Below are 19911 nucleotides of genomic sequence, written 5' to 3' on the forward strand. Positions count from 1 at the left end.
CAGAGCTGCACGGCCTCGAACAAAGTGGAGTCTCCTTTAAGTCCATTGAAAAGAGGAATATCAGAAGAGGCTCCCGTTTGCCCCTCTGCTACAACCGTAGCCTCAGCCTGCACCCCCTTGGATCCCCGGGACAGCAAGACCAGCCTGTCCCCTGATTAGGCGTGCTCCCAAAACATTCAGTGAGGTGACCATCAGCGGCAGTCCAGCTGCAGACTTGCCACAGCCAGAGTGGTACCCACTTCAGCAAATGGGATCCAGCAGCAGTAGGACTGCCCTGAACACCCCACACGGACATCCTGTGGTTCTACTTTGTCACTGAGGAGCTGGTTGGGTTCCAGAATTGGAATTGAGTAGGGGACATTGGCTTCGTTGCACTTGATTTTGCCTGAAAAGTTGTGTACATACACTCTCTCATTTCAGAGAGCTGGAGACCCCTGTCTTTTGCCAGTGGTTCCTAATATTACCTTTAGCGTACAGGGGTCATGCCCTGCTTCCCTTACCTCCTGCCACCTTAGTCCCAACAGGTTAATGGCAGAGCAACAATTAAAATGAAAACTCCCGTGGGCTACAGAATCTGCCAGGGATTGCAGGCCGCTGCAACTCACAGCCCCTGGCCTCCCTTCCTTCCCATCCTCCAATCCCATCCTTCCCCTGCCTGGTTCTACATACACTCCCTGCAGGGGATCCTACATAAAATCTACACTCATTCATTCCTTATTGATCCATTTCACACATTTCTATTTTTTTTCCTTAAAAATTTTATTGGGGAAGGGGAACAGGACTTTATTGGGGAACAGTGTGTACTTCCAGGACTTTTTCCAAGTCAGGTTGCTGTCCTTTCAATCTTAGTTGTGGAGGGCGCAGCTCAGCTCCAGGTCTAGTTGCCATTGTTAGTTGCAGGGGGCACGCAGCCCACCATCCCCTGCGGGAGTTGAACAGGCAGCCTTGTGGTTGACAGCCCACGCTCCAACCAACTGAGCCATCTGGGAGCTCAGCGGCAGCTAAGCTCTAGGTGCCGTGTTCAATCTTAATTTCAGGGGGCGCAGCCCATCATCCCTTGCGGGACTCGAGGAGTCGAACCGGCAACCTTGTGGTTGAGAGCCCACTGGCCCATGTAGGAATCGAACCAGCAGCCTTTGGCGTTAGGAGCACGGAGCTCCAACTGCCTGAGCCACCGGGCCAGCCCTCTATTTTCAATATATTGGATTCTTTGAACTCTCTGGGACAATGTGGAAGAGACTAAATTTCAGTTTGGGACCCAGTGGCTTGTTTGTGGGCTGCCCCGTAATTGATTGAATGAATGGCCAGGAAAACATGTGGCCTGATCATTTCAAAAGAAAAGGCGAAGAAGTAGGCAACTGCCCTCACTCAAAGTGGTGGAGCCCCTTCTATGGGGACGAGGCAGTTGGTGTCCTGCCACTGTGGTGGATTAAGGCAGTGGGTCGGGAGGCAGCTGAGTGGTCAAGGAGGGGCCCTGCATCTGCCCTCCAGCTGAGCACCTCTGGGCAAGCCCTGTCCCCTTCCTAGGTCTAAGGGTCCCTGTGTTTAATAGGACAGGGTTGGACATCCAAGACCCTTCCATATCTGCCCTTTGTAATGTCAGCTACCAGTTGTGAGGACCTACTATGTGCCACAGAATCTGCCCCATTCCACTTTAAGAGTCACAGCAGCATCACAAGAGAACCAAAATTATACACTTTTTGCCGACAAAGAAGCTGGGACTCAGAGAGGTTCAGTGGCAAGGCCAAGACCGAGTTGTGTCTGCCTCAGGACCTGGGCCCTATGCCGCACTGCCACCATCCATACTCTGGGCCGGTGGTTCTCAATCTGGCTATCCACTTCGAATCAGCCAGAGAGCTTTCAAAAAGCTCGGATGCCTGGGCCCCACTCCAGATGAGATCGAAGCAATTCATTTGTGTTGCGATAGCCTGGGAATCTGGGTGTTTCTAAGTGATTCTGTTGTGCAGCAAGGCCTGAGAGGTGTAGCCCTGGGGGATCTTTTTTGACATTCCACCTGCCATGAGAGTCATGACCCCTATTGTTCTAGCAGGTGTTCCCTACGCATGTGGTAACCCCCCCCCCCCCCCCCCCCGCCAGAGGGCCAAACATGAGGGGACATCAGAGGACCATCACAGGATGTCCTAGTAAGACTTCCAAAGCTGAAATAGGGGGTTCTTACATGAAAAACTGCTTCAGGAGAAATATACAGATGGTGCCAAAAAATGTATACATATTGTAAGAAAGGAAAACTGTATTAAAATTGTAATGCTCAATATATACCGATAACAAAAGATGAATACGAGTCACGTGTGACTTCGGAAATTACAAGAGGTGCTCAAAGTGGTTACCATCAGCGTCCAGATACTTCTGATTACGGTGAACTGCTGCTTGAGCAATGCTGACCAAAGTGTCCACTTGTATGCATTTTCTGTCATCCCCAGTATCTGTTAGACTATTGGCATTTAGGGAATTTCCAAGCCCCTCTTTACCCACACATTTTCCTCTACTCCACTCCACTCCGCCCCTTTACTTCCAGGTCATAGTTACTAACATGGCAGCCACAGGTGATTGAAGCTTGAAAGAGTAGGAAATACTGCATTACTAACTGCTTTGCACCCAAAGGTATGCATTTATAAATGGTGGGCAGTTCCCTCAAGGTGCAGATCACAGACTGGGGCCTTTTCCTGTTGTTTCATATCTCCCCGACCTGAGGATGTATCTGTAGAGAGGAATCTCTTATTTAGGTAGCTCTCTCTATATATATTTTTTGCATAAGTCATTCCCATTAAAACAAACAAGCAATACAAAAATGTAGAGAATAGAAAGGGAATTGACGGTCCTCCTCAAGAGGTCACTTCTCCAAACGGTTGCATATAACTTGTTTTCCCAAGTTATTTTTGTATGCTCATAGCAGTGTGTGTGTAAAAATAAATGGAATCATGCCGCAATGACTGTTCTGCAACTTGTGTTTCCTCTAAACAGTGTATTTTAGACAGCTGCCCAAAAGAACACACCCAAATCTCCTTCATTCCTCTAAAGGCTCTGTTATGTTCCATTTTATCACTGCAGCCTAATGCATTTATCCAAGACAGGGAGGCAACCTAAAAGTTCAATGTCTATGTTAACACTTTTCCTTTTTAAATATCGAAGTATCTGTAGATAGGTAGGAATTGAAAATACCTTTGCTCTCAAATGCCTTTCTTTGGCACCACAGTTGATTTGGTGACTTCTGCATAATTTTATTGAACTCTCCTTTAAGTGGGCAAAGAATATCCTGAGTGACTTTCTGTCATATTTAGTAGACAGAGAGCATAAAGCAGGGGTGTCCAAATTGCGGCCCGCGGGCCAACTGCAGCCCACGATCCATTGTTAATTGGCCCACAGCAAATTCCAAAAATATATTTAGTTTACTTAAATAAACCAGGTGAGGCAATACGTACTTCACCTGGAGTGAGTGGCCCGGCTGTTTGTGTATTTTACCACATATGGCCCTTGGTGAAAAACGTTGAAAAAAGTTTGGACACGCCTGGCATGAAGCCTTATTTGAAATGTAACAAGACAGTTTACATGAAGCATGACAACAAGGAAACAAGCATTGTGGTTCCAAAGATAGGCTGTGTGGTACAGTTTTGACAATTATAACTCCTGAAACTGAGATATCTGTTTTATCTTGCAAGTTTCCTGTTCATTAGTTTTAATGTGCCAAGCATTTATTTGAAAAATGTCTCTCTCTGTCTCTTTCTCTCTTTCAGTCACAGGGAGCCATTAAGAGGAAACAGGAAGGAGACAACTTCCAGTTTCCAGACATGGCTGATGGGGGTTACCCTAATAAAATCAAGAGACCTTGCCTTGAAGATGTCACCCTTTCTGTGGGGCCAGGTGCCCACCCCAATATGCCCTGTGCAGAGCTACAGGTTCCTCCATTGACAATGAACCCTAGCCCTACAGCTATGGGTGTAGCGGGCCATTCGTTACTGCTTGAAAATAATCCCATGAACAACAACGTAATGGGCTCACCATTTGTTGTACCACCGACTGCAGAAATGGGACTGAAAGGGTCCGTGGCTCCTTATTATGACAAAACCAACAGCACACCGGCTGTGGACCAGGAACTTCAAGATCTGCTGGAGGAGCTAACAAAAATTCAAGACCCTTCTCAGAATGAGCTAGACCTTGAGAAGATACTGGGGAGCAAGCCAGTCGAACCACTGGTCTTAGATCACCCCCAGGCAACCCTGGGCACAAATCGCAAGCCTGCGGCTCAGATGCCACACTTGGAGAGCATTGGTTCCAGCAAGGAGTTTGCTTCTGGTTGCAGCCAGGTCACTGGCATGTCACTTCAAATCCCGCCCTCCTCTGCAGGGATCAGCTATTCGATTCCCTCCACCAGTAAGCAGATGGTCTCACATAGTTCTGCAACGACACAGTCCAAGAGCCAGGTCCAGGTAATGCACCCCGTGGCTTTGCCCCCACTTCCGGGGCCTCAGTGGCATCATGCCCACCAGCTGAAGGTGTTGGCGGCCAGCAAGCAGGGATGTGTTACGAAGCAGCCAGGTCCCCCCCCCAGTTGGTCAGCCCTGCCTCCTCCAGGCCTCTCCCCACCTTACTGCCCAGTGCCATCGCCACACCCGCCGCCGCCGTTCAGCCCGCAGAGTCTCATGGTGTCCTGCATGTCGTCCAGCAACCTGCAGGGGACCGCTCTCCAAGGCTCTCCCAATGCCTTACTCTCAAGCATGGCGTCCAGCAGCAGTGCTGGCCTTGGGCCCACCATGTCCTATGCTCCCGAGAAGCTCCCCAGCCCATCTCTCAATCATCAGCCGCAGTTCAGCCCACAGAGCTCCATTCTTGCCAACCTGGTGTCCTCCACCATCAAAAGCCCTCAAGGCCACCTGATGTCTGCTCTGCCCACCAGCAGCCTGGGGCCCTCCCCACCCTACCGCCCAGAGAAGCTCTCCAGCCCAGGCTTGCCGCAGCAGTCTTTCACCCCCCAGTGCTCCCTGATCTGCAGCCTCACACCCAGCAGTAATGCGCTAGGCCAGCAGCAGCAGCAGCAGCAGCAGCAGCAGCAGCAGCAGCAGCAGCAGCAACAGCAGCAGCAGCAGCAGCAGCACCACCAGCAACAGCAGCAGCAGCAACAGCAGCAACAGCAACAGCAGCAGCAGCAGCAGCAAACAAATGTCATCTTTAAACCCAGGGCCACCAACTCACCCAAGACCATGAACATTATCATGCAGCAGGGGCTGGCCAGCCCCAGCCCAGGAGCCCCAGAGCCATTTACTTTCAGCAACACAAAGCCCTTATCCCATTTCGTTTCTGAGCCGGGCCCCCAGAAGATGCCCTCTATGCCTGCCACCTCTAGGCAGCCTTCCCTGCTCTACTACCTGCAGCAGCCGATGCCGAAGCAGGCTTCTTCTGCCACTGCGTCCTCCACTGCCACGGCTACCTTGCAGCTGCAGCAGCAGCAGCCTGACCGTTCTTCGTTCCTTCTGCACCAGATGATGCAGCAGCCCCAGCGCTTTCAGCGAAGAGTCGCCTCAGAGTCCATGCCACCTCTGCCCAGACAGGTAAGACAGTCTTATATCTGATTGGGTTCCTTGCTTTTGGAAATAAGAACTGTGTCTCGTGCTGTTGATACCTGGCTTTGGAGGCAAATCCAGACTAGTCCTCTCTGAGACGGGGCTTCACTCTGGAAAAGTCTATCAGCCAGCTCATTCTGTGTGGTTAAAGCACAGGCCAAGGTTATGGTTTCAGTTCCTATGCAGGAGGAAAACTGCACTCACAGTTGCTGCCAGGGGAAGGAATCAGGGGAGACGAGTCACAGTCACACAGAACTACCTTCCCCTGCACTCGGCCGTGGAGCACGTCCCCTCACACAGGACCAGTGAGGCTTCATAGGATGCAAGAAGGGAATTGCACTAAAGCACTTAAATTTTATCTTTGCTGGCACAGCTCGCTGCATGCTGAAGCAGGTCCTAAAGGGAAAGGACAGATGCGTGTGAGGCAGTTACTCCATTTTACACACGAAGAAACAGAGGCTCAGAGAGCTAAAATGACTTGCCCAGGGTCACACAGTTAGCAAGGGCCAGAGCAGGAACTTGGAGCCAGGCCGTGTCACTCCAGAGCCTGTGCTCTTTTCCAGATCACTGTGACTTCTCTCTCTCCCTCACTTTTTATGGTCTTATCGGTCACTAAATTCAGCTGATTCTGGCTGGGTGGTGTCAATCACAGTTCTCAAGTTTCATTGTTCTGATCCCTGCTCGTATCCTCATGGTTTCTGTAGGTGGGAATCCTGGCATGGCTTAGCTGGGTCTTCTGGGCCCAAGTCTCTCGTAAGGCTGCAGTCATTTCAAGGCTCTGCTGAGCAGGATCTGCTTCCAAGCTTACTCCCATGGCTGTTGGCAGGGAGCAGTTCCTTGCAGATTGTTGCCATGGGGGCCTCTTCATAGAGCATGTTACAATATGGTAGTTGGCTTTATCGGCATGAACAAGAGAGAAATATGCCAGCAAGAGAGGCAGGGGGACTGCCAGCAAGTCAGAAGTCACAGTATTTATAACCGAGTCTTGAAAGTGACATCCCATTACTTTTTCTGTATTCTGTTCATTAGATGCAAGCGCGAAGGTGTGAATACCAGGAAGGGATTACTTGAAGGTGTGAATACCAAGAGGCAGGAATCACTGATGTCGGCCAGAATACTGTCTATCTTGGTCCCTCTTTTCCATTGCTCTCATCCCTGCCCACATTCAGGCCGTCTTGATTCTTTGTCTGAACTCGTATAGTTGACTCTTAGTCTAGTGTCTCCCAATAAAGCATTACTTTGCTATAACAGAGAGCTGATCATGGGTCATACTTGCTCAGAAGTTTCCAGAGGTCCATACATAACCTGGCTCCGTCTACTTCCTTAGACTCAGATTCCATTGGGCCCTGCGTGGCACTTCATTTCTATAACCCGGAAGTGCTTGCAGGTCCTGGCCTACTCTGCATTCCCAGCCTTTACTCCTGCCGTTCCATGTGCCTGGCCTTCCCTTGACACCTTTTCTTTCCTATCCCACTCTTATAGCTCCTCAGGCTCCCTCTCCTCTAAGAAGCTTTTCCCTGACTGTCCTTACTACTTCTGCCTCCCAATCTGCTTCCCTCTTCTGTAAAGAAGCCAAGGAGGAGATGGCCATAAAGTGCTTGGCTGGGGACCTGGCCCAAGGGAAGCACCTGTTGGCCTGCCCTCTTTTTTGAGGACCCTGGGTGAGCATGGTCATGGCAGGACCCAGAGGATAGAGACCGTGCCCTGTTCATCCGGGTCTCATGAAGCGTAATCAAGCAGAATGATCCACCCCCAGGGAACTGGTCCTTTCATGGATGCATACAGCAAGCAGAGCTCCCATGGGGGTGGCTAGGATGAGTGACAGGCCCTTATCCACAGTTCAGGAGCGCTTTGGTTTGGTTTTGTTATAGGCCCATTGCCATCGGTTTTCATGGATTCGTGTGGCACCAGCATCAGCACTGGAGTCATGTCACCATCTAATATTATGAGCCTTTTGGGTTTTTTATGTCTTCAATGGGGTATATTTGTAGCCTGAGTATATTGCCTCAGCCCTGGATCAGCTGCCTCACAGGGAGAATTCTTAATGATTGGGGTTGTCAAAAGCAAACCTAACCAATTAGCTAAGTGGGGTTGGAGAAAGTGTTCAGGAGAAAGACCAAGCAGCTACGAAGGGCTCAGGCTGCCTCCACCAGCAGAGGTGCGAGGCTGGACTCCCCAAATGGAATGCTACTGCTGCCAAGAGCTGCCTTCCCAGCCAGCGCTGGCTGGTAGCCACAGGCCAGACATTCAACCCAGTACTTCACCTGCCTTTTCTCATTTCAATCCACAGAGGTAGAGGCTGTTAGCATTCTCTTTAAAGCTGAGAAGATTGAGACACAGAGAAGTCACTGGAGTTGCCCACAGGCACACAGCAAGTCAGGGACAGAGCGGGAAGCCTAGCTACAGAGCCCACACTTGTAAGCCTATGCACGGAGCACTGCCTCCAGAGCCTTCTGTTCCTGTGTTAACCTCCTCATTATTGCCTCTTCTACCAAATGGGCATGATGGTAGATTGAGGAGAAAATGCGGTAATACATCTAAAGCACTTTGAACAGGGCCTGGAACAAAGTACCTGCCAACGAAGTTTTGCTGTCACTATCACTCTTAACTCCTGGCCCTGAGCCTCCTGATGTGTTCTCTGGGGGATAAGATGTGGCTCTCAAAACCAGTGCTTTGTCAAGACAGAATATGCACAGTGCTCTCTCTTTAGACCCCATGCCCGCCAGGAGATTTGACAGGAGCTGTGGGGCCTACTAGCCTTGTGGCCCTTCCTGTTCTATGCCCTGCACCACTTAGACAACTCCAGGCTTGGTGGGAAAGGAAAAAGAGCCATCTTTACCTGGCTGGCTGTGATTGTGCCTTCGTTCTTTCTGGAGCTCTCTGACACTCTCACTCCACCCTTCTCCCCAGCACCCTGTTCTGTCCATGGCATTCTTCTAGCCAAAACACACTGAGCAGACCTCCGTGCTGGGCTCATCAACAGCTCTGACGTTCCTTCTCGTAGCCTTTCCCTACTCACTTCAAGGCCTAAGAACTCATCCCTGATCAGTTTTCCAGGGGTGAGAAAAGAAGAAAGAAGAGTTGAGTGTTTGAGGCAAGAGCTAGGTCACGCATGGAAGGACAGGCAACAGCCCCAGTGCTGGGGGCAGGACATGCTTCTTGCTTCCAGCCAGGTGAACTTGTCACATTGTACGATGGCCAAACAGCCTCAACTGACACTCCTTACTGACTACATGGCATTGACTAGCTCATTGTGTTTCTGTGGATGATGGTGGTCATCGCGGAAGGACTAGGCATTCATTTTGATCCAGATTAACATTTTTTTAAAACTTTTATTTATTTATTTATTTATGTTTTTCCCAGACTCATCAGCTCCAACTTAAGTAGTTGTTTCAATCTAGTTGTGGAGGGCACAGCTCACAGTGACTCATGTGGAGATCGAACCAGCAACCTTGTTGTTAAGAGCACCACACTCTGACCAACTGAGCTAACCAGCCGCCCCCAGATCTAGTTATTTCAAGGTGTAGTTTCTAAATGTAAGATGAGACACCAACTCATTAGCAAGCAGAAGTGCCAAATCTAGCTGTCTGTAGGAGCCCATTCTTATTTGCAGACTAGTATTTCTCATCTTGGGGGATTTTACTTTACCAGTTAAGTGACTGATCCAGTTTCAGTGGATCCTTTCCTTGAACTGAAGGTAAAAGACAAATGCCATCTGACGTCAGGACAGCAGTTCAAGTCCAGGCACCAACACTGACTGGGCCATATGCCGGAAGCAATGTCACTTACTGCCTCTAGCCTCAGTTACACATGGAGAAAAGAATTATCCCCTTGTCTTAGGTTATTGGAAGACAAAGGAGACTCTCGTTGAAATTGCTTTGACCCCTGCCTGGCACACACCACATGCTCAGTCAGGGCTGCTGCAGGCTCCCAGTCTTGGGTCTGAGCCCCCTGGGCTCAGATGCATTTCCAAATTCAGGGCATCTGGGACTATAGAAAGGTAACATGGTGCATATACCAAATATCACACAGCCCTCCTCCAGTGGTATCTGGGCAGCCTTGTATTATTTTTGCAAAGAAATATGAATCTTTAACTAAGTCCAGGTCAAATTGCATCCCCAAATAAATTTTGGCATCAAATTTACAAAAATAAAATAAGCTTTCAGAGCTTTTTAGACTTGAAATTACAGATAAGGGATGTGGACCTGGCACTACTAAGGGAGTTGTGACCCCCAGTCCCGGTGTGTTGGATTTTAGTGACCCCAAATTTCCTTACTGGATCCCCCATGCTGCTCCTAAGGCTGGGTGACATCTCTCTGTTCTTAATGAAAGTGAGGTAAAATGAATTGTGTTTCCATAACTTAATGCCCCTTCACCCTGAAGACTTGGAGATACCTTAAAGTACTGGAAAAATCAAAACATTGGGGTTGGGATTTCAGTTTTACCATCAACCACTGGAGAATGGAACTCAAAGACAGAAACAGGTCCATTGAGGAGGTGGGAGAGTGGGGATAGCAAGCAGCAGCCAGAGTGCCCTCGGGGCACATGTTTGCAGAGCTGGCAGTGCAGTCTTATGGGGAGGAGGGATGGAGAGGGTGGCCAGTTGGAATAAGAACAAAAAAGCCTGAAATCTGATCCTTGAGGCAGGCTGAGGCACAGAGGGAAAGGGGCAGCTGCAGAGAAACAAACCAAAGAGGCACATGATACTGTTTGGACAGATTTTGAGAGGGGCAGGAGACGGGAAACAAGCCTGCCTTAGGGAAGGCTGGACTTGGCCCCTCCTGAGTTTGCTGTACTTTCTACCTTTAACATAAGCACCCCCATATCCTTAGCATAGGCAGCCGTGAACACCCAGCAGTTGTGGAGATGGTGGGTGAATCGAGACAACTTGACATCTTCCCTCCTTGAGGGGTTGGACCTGTCTGTGATGGGCGTTTGAGGAGACTCCTTGGGGAAGCCCTCTTGCTACTCTCACCCATGGCTCCTTCTTGTCCCTGGCAAACAGCCCTCTGACGTGCAGCACTCCCAGGGCCGAAGGAAGCCAACACAGAGCAAGAGACACCGAGGCTTTGGCCCTTGGCAGGGCATGGGTCCTGGGGGCTGGACTTAAGATCGGGCTTGAGAGGAGAGCCCAGGCTTTGAATCACTTGGTTCCAAATCCGTCTCTGCCTCATTTTCATTTGGCAAGCTGTTTACCGTTTTGAGGCTTCAGTTTCCCCAGGTGTCAAATGGAGATACCAGTATACCTATCTAATGGGGTTGCTGGGAGGATTAAATGAGATGAGGTAAAAGTGCTTGGCATGGGGCCTGGCACACAATAATGCTCCATCAGTGTTGGCTGCTAACTATATCAAGAAAGTTCCTGAAACTCCGAACACCGGTAACCCAGTGGAATGGGTTTAGATTGCCTCAGTGTCCGAAGTTCCTCCTCAGGTGCCGGGGGGAGTGGTGACTTGGAGAGTAGGGGCAGAGGATTGCCCTCCCACGGATGTCAGGGAGAACATTTGCTAGGTGGCTGAGGAGAAGCCAAGGGGCAGACATAGGGTGATGAGCCCAGACAGCAGGTGAGTTGCCAGGAGCCATGTGGGGCTGTGCATCCTGCGTGGATGCTGAGTAACAAATGGACCCTAGGACAACTTTACGTAGGCAGAGAGGAGGGTAAGGAGCAGCCCAATTCCGCCGGCAACCGCCTAGTCCCGACCCTGCTTCTTGCTGCAGGCTGATGGCTGCCCACCACTGTTTCTAGATCTGAAGAGAGGGCCTGCTGCTGAGAGGCAAAGAGAGCAAATGGGAAGGAGCGTGAGGACCAGCCTTGTCAGCTGCCCTGCACCAATGCCACCAAAAACATGAGTTCTGCTTGGTCACTGGCACTGGGGGGTTGGTGTTTCTCACCTACACTTTTTTTGGAGCCTTGCTCAAACCCGGCCCTGGATGGATGCCATAGCATGCAGAGCACCCATGCTGAACCTCCAGGGAGGCCTTCCCGCCTCTCCTCTCCTTCCTCTTCACTACTCACTCCCATCTCCAAAAAGAACCTTTGCAAAAACTCAAGATTCCTTTTGGTTTGGATTTCCAAGCCTGGACTCACCTGCTCAGTAGAGCAGAACCTTTAATTACTGCTGTCTCAATTAGCACTGCAAATTAAAGTCTTTACATTCGAACCATGACCTCCCACTGAAAACAAAAATGCTAAAACCAGGTTAGTTAGAGCAAGACAATCCCCTGTTCTTGTCGGAGTTACATCAGCTCCATTTTCCACTGGAGAGTCAGGAGCTATGGTGGCCAGGGAGCCTTCTCCTATTCTCAGAATTGTTCATGGACATTTAAAAATAAGTGACCACAGTCTTGCGGAAATACTTGACCCCTCCCCTCCTGCTCCAGAATCAGATGCACCTTCTTGCCTTCCTTGCAAGTCCCTTCTCTTAATGCGTCTCTCATTTTGAGGATAATGGTTGGGGGAAAGCCACACTACTCCTCGTGTTGTGAGAACAGTTTCTTTGCATTTGTCTTTTACTAATTCTGGCAAGGGGCATCACAGATTTCATTTCAGTGGTTAGTCCTGCTGAAATGCAAGAGCAGAGGCCTCTGGGGGAAGCTCTGGGCTGCACTAAGGAAGGATGGGGGTACAGACGAGTCAAGTTTCAAAGAGCCCATGGGTCCTGTCCTGCTCGGATCTTCTCTACCAGACATGACAATATTTTCCTGAATAAGCATCTTTAGTTTGTATTTAAGCATGATTTTACATACAAGCTTGGTTTTTCCTTTCTTTCTGAATTGGGCCTCAAAGAGCTATTTAGTTTGGGGAAACTTTTTTTTTTAGCTGGTTTTAGAGGAAATATAATTAGATGCAGTGTAACATACATTTTGAAAATTTAGGCACTGGTGTCTCTGTGTTGAGCAAGTTTTGTTTGAACCACTCTGAATTGTCAGGAAACGAAACTCCATAGGCTGTTGGGGAAATGCAGGCTCAGCACTTAATATTAATGTTACCAAGAATCAGATTTTTTTTTCAGTTTCTTTTTGGTTTCTGAGAGCCATTAATGATCCTCTACTTCAGTGCTATGTTCCTTTTTTCAAAAAGCAGAAATTTAGAATGAGCTGCTGATCAAATGCTAGCCTTTTAAACGTCAACCTTTTTTTCTGTCAGAAGTTGAAGGATTGAGATGATGTGTTGCAATGAGGCAGCATTACATTTTGGCCCTGGAGTCGCCCTCCATCACTCAGTGAGGTCAACATCAAAATTTATGGGGATACAAGAATCCCCCCAATACAGATGCCTGAATAATGCAGATCAATCAATATAGTTTTGTAATTGCTTAATAATTGACTTACGAAAGCTGAAAAGGCAACCATTTTCAGAAGCTTCCTGTCAAGCTTTTTGTTTCATTTTTTTTCACTTTGTCTTAACATACCTGAAGGGAAACAATGAACTTTTCTGAAGTTGGGGTGCCCAAAATGAGACATTTTAAAAGCAAAGTGTATGATTAATTTTATACTGAGTTCATTGAAACAACCTGCTTATTTGTCACTGTAAAGCAAGAAAAGGGATCTCATTTCCTTTTTCAAAGAGTAGAAGAGGGCAGAAATTAATCACTATGTTGTGCTCCTTTAAACTGTAACTCGGCATGAATGTGTACAAACCCAAAATGAAGAACAGCACATGAAGAGGTAATCCTGTTCCAGATTATGGCCCCGAGTGAAAAGTTGGAAAACTATGAAAAAAATGTCTAGGATGGATGGGCAGTCACAGTGGACTTGCTCCGTTCAGCTGTGGCCCTAACGCCTGAACGTTAGGTATTATTAGGTAACGCCTGACAATAGGTATTATTGTCACTGAGTGCAGGAGTGGATGGTGGCACAGCAGCCTTGTGAGTCAGAGATGTGACCCATCCAGGCAGGCAAACGATGGGTGTGACGAGGGCTCGATGGCATCCCTTCCCCTCCTTTCTGCACCCTCCAGAGTCCCTCTCTCAAATCCATTAATGGCCCCATATCACAGATTTATGGAAACCTCTCCTGAGTCCATTTGTACTCTTAGCCTCCTCTGTCCCTGGGGGGTTGAAAAACATCCCACGACCTGGGCCTGCTGCATAAAGCAACCATGTGTGTGTAGCTTGGCTACTTCTGAGCTTGAAGGGGGCAACAGAGGGTAGAACACTGCTTACAGTTAAAGCACCCCACCTATACTCCCCGAAGAAAGACTTTCTGCTTTTTCCTGAGAAGTGGAAAAAGTTTGGATTTTTATTTGATCTTGATCATTTGCCCATAGTGACAAATGCTACTTTCTCTGTTTTATTGTTGTTAGATGAGGGCGTATCATGTTAGTTCCTCCATCAAAAGCAGAGAGGTTATTGAAAGCTCAACGTAAGGATCCAAAAGGGTCACACCCCTTCCCCAGGCTCACAGCTGTGGCCATGCTAACAGCCCATGGACGGCCCTAGCAGCGCTAGCCTTGCCGCCTTACTCCCAATGGTATAGCAGCTTCTAAGACGGAGAGTGGAATAAAGGCGCAACGTTGATCCATTTCTTCCATACATTGGTCCTTCTCCCCATGTTAATCATGTTTCGTGTTAGATTAGAACGTGTGCAGCTTGGAATCACACAGAGCCCTCAGACCTTGATTCTGTTGTTGGAGCTAGGTGCACAGGAAGAAGAGAAGTGGGCACTTCCGGAAATTATCATATAGTCCTGGCCTAAATTATCATATAGCCCTGAAACCTGAAAGATACATACCCCTACTTCATCAGACATTATTCCAACTCGTGCTTTGCTTTGGGGAGCTTTGGATTTGAGGCTGAACACATGGGTTCTACCAGGCTTCCCCCTCTGTCACCTGCTACCACGTTTGTCCATCCTCCATTTTTGAGTAGAGATGACGAGCGTAATTGTGGGGATCCAGACTTTTTTTACAGGCCCATGTCTGGGGGGCACATGAAGAGAATCGGTCAAAGCAGCTGACTCAGTAGGCAAATTGATGAAGGTAGATTCCTCATTTGCAGCTTTGAGTAATGATCGTTTAGTTCCATGTGGCAAAGCTTTGGAAGGTGTGGGAGGCCCCAACCACCCTGAGTGGGAATAAGTGGGAACAATTCCATCACCCTTTCCTTCTATTAGGCAACATTTTCAAAAATGAGCTCTGGAAAATAGGAACAGGCAAAGCACTCAAATATGGCTTTCTAGTTTCTCAAAAAAAAAAAAATTGACACCCATTATGATGGCTATTACTTAACAAAAAAACAGCAACAACAACAACAACAACAAAAAACACACACAAATAAACCAGTGTTGGCAAGGATGTGAAGAAATGGAAAACCATGTTCAGTGTTAGTGAGAATGTAAAATGGTGCAGCCACTGTGGAAAACAGTATGGTGGTTCCTCAAAAAAATTAAACATAGGACTGCCTTATGATCCAGCAATTCCACTCTTAGGTATAGACCCAAGAGAATTAAAAGTAGGGTCTTGAACAGATATCTGTTCACCCATGTTCAAAGCAGCATTACTCACAATAGCCCAAAGCTGGAAACAACCCAAATGCCCGTCAACTGATGAATGGACAAACCAAATGTAGTATGTTCATATTACGGAATATTATGCAGCCTTGGAAAGGAAGGAAATTCTGACACGTGCTATAACCTGGATGGAACTTAATCTTTATGCTCAGGACATTCCTTTTAAGTAAAATAAGCCAGATACAAAAGGGCAAATACTGTACAGTTCCACTTCCATGGGGTCGCTAGAGTAGTCAAATTCATAGGAACAGAAAGCTGAATGGTAGATGCCTGGGGTTGGAAGGAGGGAGAATGAAGAGTTAGTGTTTCATGGGGACAGAGTTTTGGTTTGGGAAGATGAAAAAGTCCTGGAGATGGAGCAGGGGTGATGGCCACACAACACTGTAGATAATGCCACAGAACTATGCACTTAAAATGGTTACAATGGCAAATTTTACCACAGTCCATAAAAGAAAAACTGAAGTTTTCAAACAGTTGCTAATCCTCTCCTAATCAAAAGCAGTATTTTATTTTCAAATAACATTAACACATGATATAAAGGCAGCAGCAAGCTGAGCTGCCTGTTTTCTGTCGGAGAGAGGAGCCGTACTGACTGCGTGTACACTCACCATTTGTGTGGCCCAGCTGGGTTTTCTGGACGTCTTAGTGAAGTGCATGTTAAACGCTCGGGATAGGGTTCCTGGGCACAGCCAGTGCTTAGAAATAACTTTCCTGGTAAATTGAATGCAATTTCTGTCCTTTTCTGGACATTTTGGAGAAATGACAACATGTGGGTGGGGGAACAAAGAAATGACTGTACACAGGAAGGGGCATTATTTCTGCTTCTGAATGGGATAAGAAACCCCACTTGCTTCATTGGTTCTCTGGTACATCTGCAAGTCTGGAAATACTAGGATGACTCATAGTTTGCTGATTAATACAAGAGCCAACACAACAATGTTGAAGAGTTGCTGTCTGTGATTAGCTTTCTGTGCAAATTGTCCCTCAGGAGCCAGTGCTAGGCTCCGGGGTCGAATTCTAGAAATGGTGAGGGACCTGAAGTACAGTGAGAACCAGCTCCTAAGGTCTTGACACTGGCTCTCAAAGTGGAAAGCAAGAACCTCTGACCAATGCCCAAATTCCTCTTGGAAAGTTGACACACCTGAATGAATGAATGCAGGAAGGAATGAACTGATAAACGAATTGCATCTGCTAACCTTTACAGAATTAAGTTCTTGAGACTCTTTTGAGTGTTTTAGAGTAATTATTGATAGAAACTCCCAGTCATCAAGACCTGGAAGGCCGAGGAACTCGTATTTCCACATTGGGCTGAAGGGAAGACTCTGCATCTGCGCGTAGGGCCCCCAGCCCCTGACTGTGACACAGTTTTCTGGTCCAGTGGTGCTCTTATCCTTCTGCAGCACTTAGGAAACACTTGGCTACCATTCTACAAGTGTGGTATCTGAATACATGTGATTTCTTGAACCTCCGACAAATACCCAGTTGTAGACCTCCAGTGATAATTTGCACTGGTTTTTCTGTTGTGGTGGTGTCATGCATTTTAGAAGGAAAAAAACAAGACACCCTGCCATTTTACATACCACAGTGACAATAGCACATGATATAAGAAAAGCAAAAAAAAAAAAAAAAAAAAAAAAAGCTGGCTTAGAAATTCAGGACACTCATTCCATTGCTTTTTTTTCCCAGTTAAGATTTGTTCATGTCACTCTGTGACAACACCAATATTCCTGACATAAACCAATCGATTTCAGTCAATCCTGAGAACAGTGAGTGGTATTCACTTACACAGTTCTTTCTTTTCAGTTGTTCTCTTTTTTATAAAAAAACTAGCACAATATTAAGTGAACATGTTTTGAAGGCTGTTAGGCATATGTTCTTCTCCTGTCAAGCTTAAAATGCAACCTAAAAAGGACACGCGATTGTAGTTGAATAAGCTGCCACCATTGGTTTAAAAATTTTTAAAAACAAAACATTAAGAGGTGTATTTTACTAGTTCATGAGCACAGATTTTTACATCCTTTGTGGATATGATCTTTCAGGGGTTTTGGTTTGATTTGTTTGTTTTTGTCATTTTGACAGCTGTATTGGCAGTCTCTTTTATTTGCTTTATTAACTTTTCATTTGGAAAATGAATAATTACATCATAAGGAGATTCTTTCCCCCCCCCAGAAAGGTCTCCCGCCTTTCTTCATGGCTCTATTAACTGCTATAGTTCAAGATTGATAAAGATCAAAGAAGCAGAATGGCAATGGTCTTGACTATGTTGACTCCCTCTGAACTCATACAGATCTGGAATCATACGGGATCTGTTCTGCCTGGCTCTTCCCTCAGCAGCTGGTGGGCAGGACCACTCTTCTGAGCTCTGTCGTTAAGTCGTTACCCCACACTGCAAAAGGCAGGATTGTAACCTAGGACCCATCCCTTGATCAAAAGACTTTCGGATAGCGTAGCCTCAGGCACTTACTGGACTCCATTAAGTCTCTGCTGTAAGCAAGAAATCAGCTTGCGACTTGTCAGAGCTACAGTGACATCCAGTTTAGGGTTTAGAAGTATTCACCATGCCCCATTTTCGAGACAAATTACAAAACCTTGATGTTGATCAACATTCTAGTCCAATATGCTCCACAAGACTTCAGAGCCCTGCAGACATTTGAAGACAGCTGTGCTGTTCCCACCGAGTCTTCCCTCCCCTGCCCAATTCTTTGCCTCAATCCCGGTTGCTTACTTCTGAACTGAGCACAGGGTATTGGAGTGAGGCCCTCTGGATGGGTAAGGCTCTGCTAGACTCACCAGAATGCTGCAGGTACACCAACTCTGCACAGAGGAGAGCAGGAGTTTCACTCCCCCGCTCCCAGCAATACTGCTTTGTTCCTGCCCCCCCCCCATCTCACTTGCAATGGTGAGAGCCACATCCCCCATCTGCCTGCCTGAACTCATTGTCCAGGCAAACTCCAGTTTATAGCTACCCCCTCACAGAGGAGGTTCTTGAAGGCTAAGTATTTCTCTGTAACCCTGCACTTGATCGATGTCTATTTCCAACTATTTCCTGGTAGGTGGAGTTTTTGATGTAATATTGGACTAAGGATTGTGAAAGAGAATGAATCCTCATGATTGTTTCTAGAGCCATCAGTGTCCTACTCAGCAATACCTCTTACAAGATTTTAATTTTTTTTGTTTACAGTTATTATCTCTGAGATCAAATCTCAATTTTCTGGTATGTTGGACTATTTAAGGGATTTAAAAATTCAGGAGCTTGGTGCCAATAATTGCTTTTAGGAGCTAGCACTGCCTGTTTTATATAGATGAATTGCAGTTTGGATCATCAATTATTTTCTTCACAGAAACCCACAAAGTACATATTCGCATTTGCATTGGAATTGAATATGATCTAGAAATCCTTAATGTTGTTAAGCTAGGCTATTGCTTCTAAAATGTGTATCACATTCAACTAATGCAAAATAGAGTATTTAAGAGCTTGAGTACCACACTTGAGATCTGAAGGAGGAGCCCAAGATTGCGATATTTGATCCACACTAGATGTGTTTGCTGGAGCATGCTTTATAGACAGGACGGTTGTATTGGATATCTCTTTAAATGACCTGGTCTGTGGATAAAGGAGCATGCCTCAAAGCTGAGCAGGGTTCAACAGGCCTCATGCTTCATCATCAGAGAGAGGATGTTCTCCAACGTGAGGCTAGAGATGTAATTCAGTTCTCATGAACTCAGAGGTCTGAGGGGCCAGGTTAGATTCTTTATCAGTTAAGATATATTGAGTAGCAAGTAGCAGAAAAACCAATTCACACTGGCTTACACGATAAAAGGAACTTACTGGCTCCTATAAGTGGAAGTCCAGTGGTTGAGCAGACTTCAGGGGTGGTTTGAATCAATCCCTCAACAAGAGTCACCAAAAATGCTATTTCTTTCCAGCTGTCCAGTCTGCCATTCCTAGCATCAGTTTCATCCTAAGGCTGGCTCCCCCTGGTGGGCACACGATAGCTGCCAGGAACTCCAGGGGCTACAAGCTTCCTCCTACCCTCAGCCAGGGGAGTAGGAGAGAGAGTTGCATTCTAGAAGCTGTCAATAGAGCAAGGCAACTTCTTTCCCAGAATCCCCCCCAGGAACTTTGGGCATAGTAACCTTGAATTAATCACATGCCTACTATGCTGCTTCATGTAAGCTGAGCTAAGTGCCCACCTCTAGAACCCTAGGTGGAGCCAGGTTTCCCCAAAGCATACAGGAAGTATGAGTCAAGCGAGGCTGCCTGAATGACAACTGGGGAAGGCACCAAGAGAAGGAAGACTAGATGTTGGCTAAGCAACTATGTTTGCTACAATCAACCTCTTTGGCCATCCACATCCATACTCCCTCTCCTTCCCATGCTTATGCCTCCCAAGATGCTAGGCCCGCAGAAAAGCCATTCACTCCCTCCCCAAAGTAGTTCAGCTCCAATCTAGAAACTCTGGGTAATGTGCCATCCTCTCAGTTTGGTCACCGCATAGCTCGTTGTGTTCCAGGGATCCCTGGCCACCATGCTCACCTTGGCAGAGTAAGAGCAGGAATACAGGAAAGAAAAAAACAACAACTCCCATTTGGTGAAGGGGGAGCTGGAAAGCAGCTCACAGTCGTCACTGACCCAACATCCAGATTATATCCTGCCGGACAGGGATCAAGTGCTCCTTCCTTCTCTGGGACTCAGTCTCCTATTCTGTATGATGAGAGGGTTGGATTAAGCCAGTGGTTCTTGCTTGAGTATGCCCTGGAGGGCTTGTTAAAATGCAGATTACTGGGTTGCAACCCCAGAGTTTCTGATTCATAGGCCTGGGTG

The 19911-nt window shown here is 47.2% G+C and overlaps 1 protein-coding gene across 6 annotated transcripts in view; it reads left to right on the plus strand.

Moving 5' to 3' along the window:
* MAMLD1 (mastermind like domain containing 1) overlaps positions 1-19911 on the plus strand; it is a 486280-nt gene that overhangs the window by 441205 nt on the left and 25164 nt on the right. For all 6 annotated transcript variants that reach the window (XM_074324231.1, XM_074324232.1, XM_019753515.2 and 3 more), the window contains one exon: positions 3753-5564. In XM_074324231.1, coding sequence (XP_074180332.1) covers positions 3753-5564 — 1812 coding nt within the window. The remainder of the gene's footprint in view (positions 1-3752; positions 5565-19911) is intronic.

The sequence above is a fragment of the Rhinolophus sinicus genome, chromosome X, assembly GCF_036562045.2.
Source record: "Rhinolophus sinicus isolate RSC01 chromosome X, ASM3656204v1, whole genome shotgun sequence".
Taxonomy (NCBI): domain Eukaryota; kingdom Metazoa; phylum Chordata; class Mammalia; order Chiroptera; family Rhinolophidae; genus Rhinolophus; species Rhinolophus sinicus.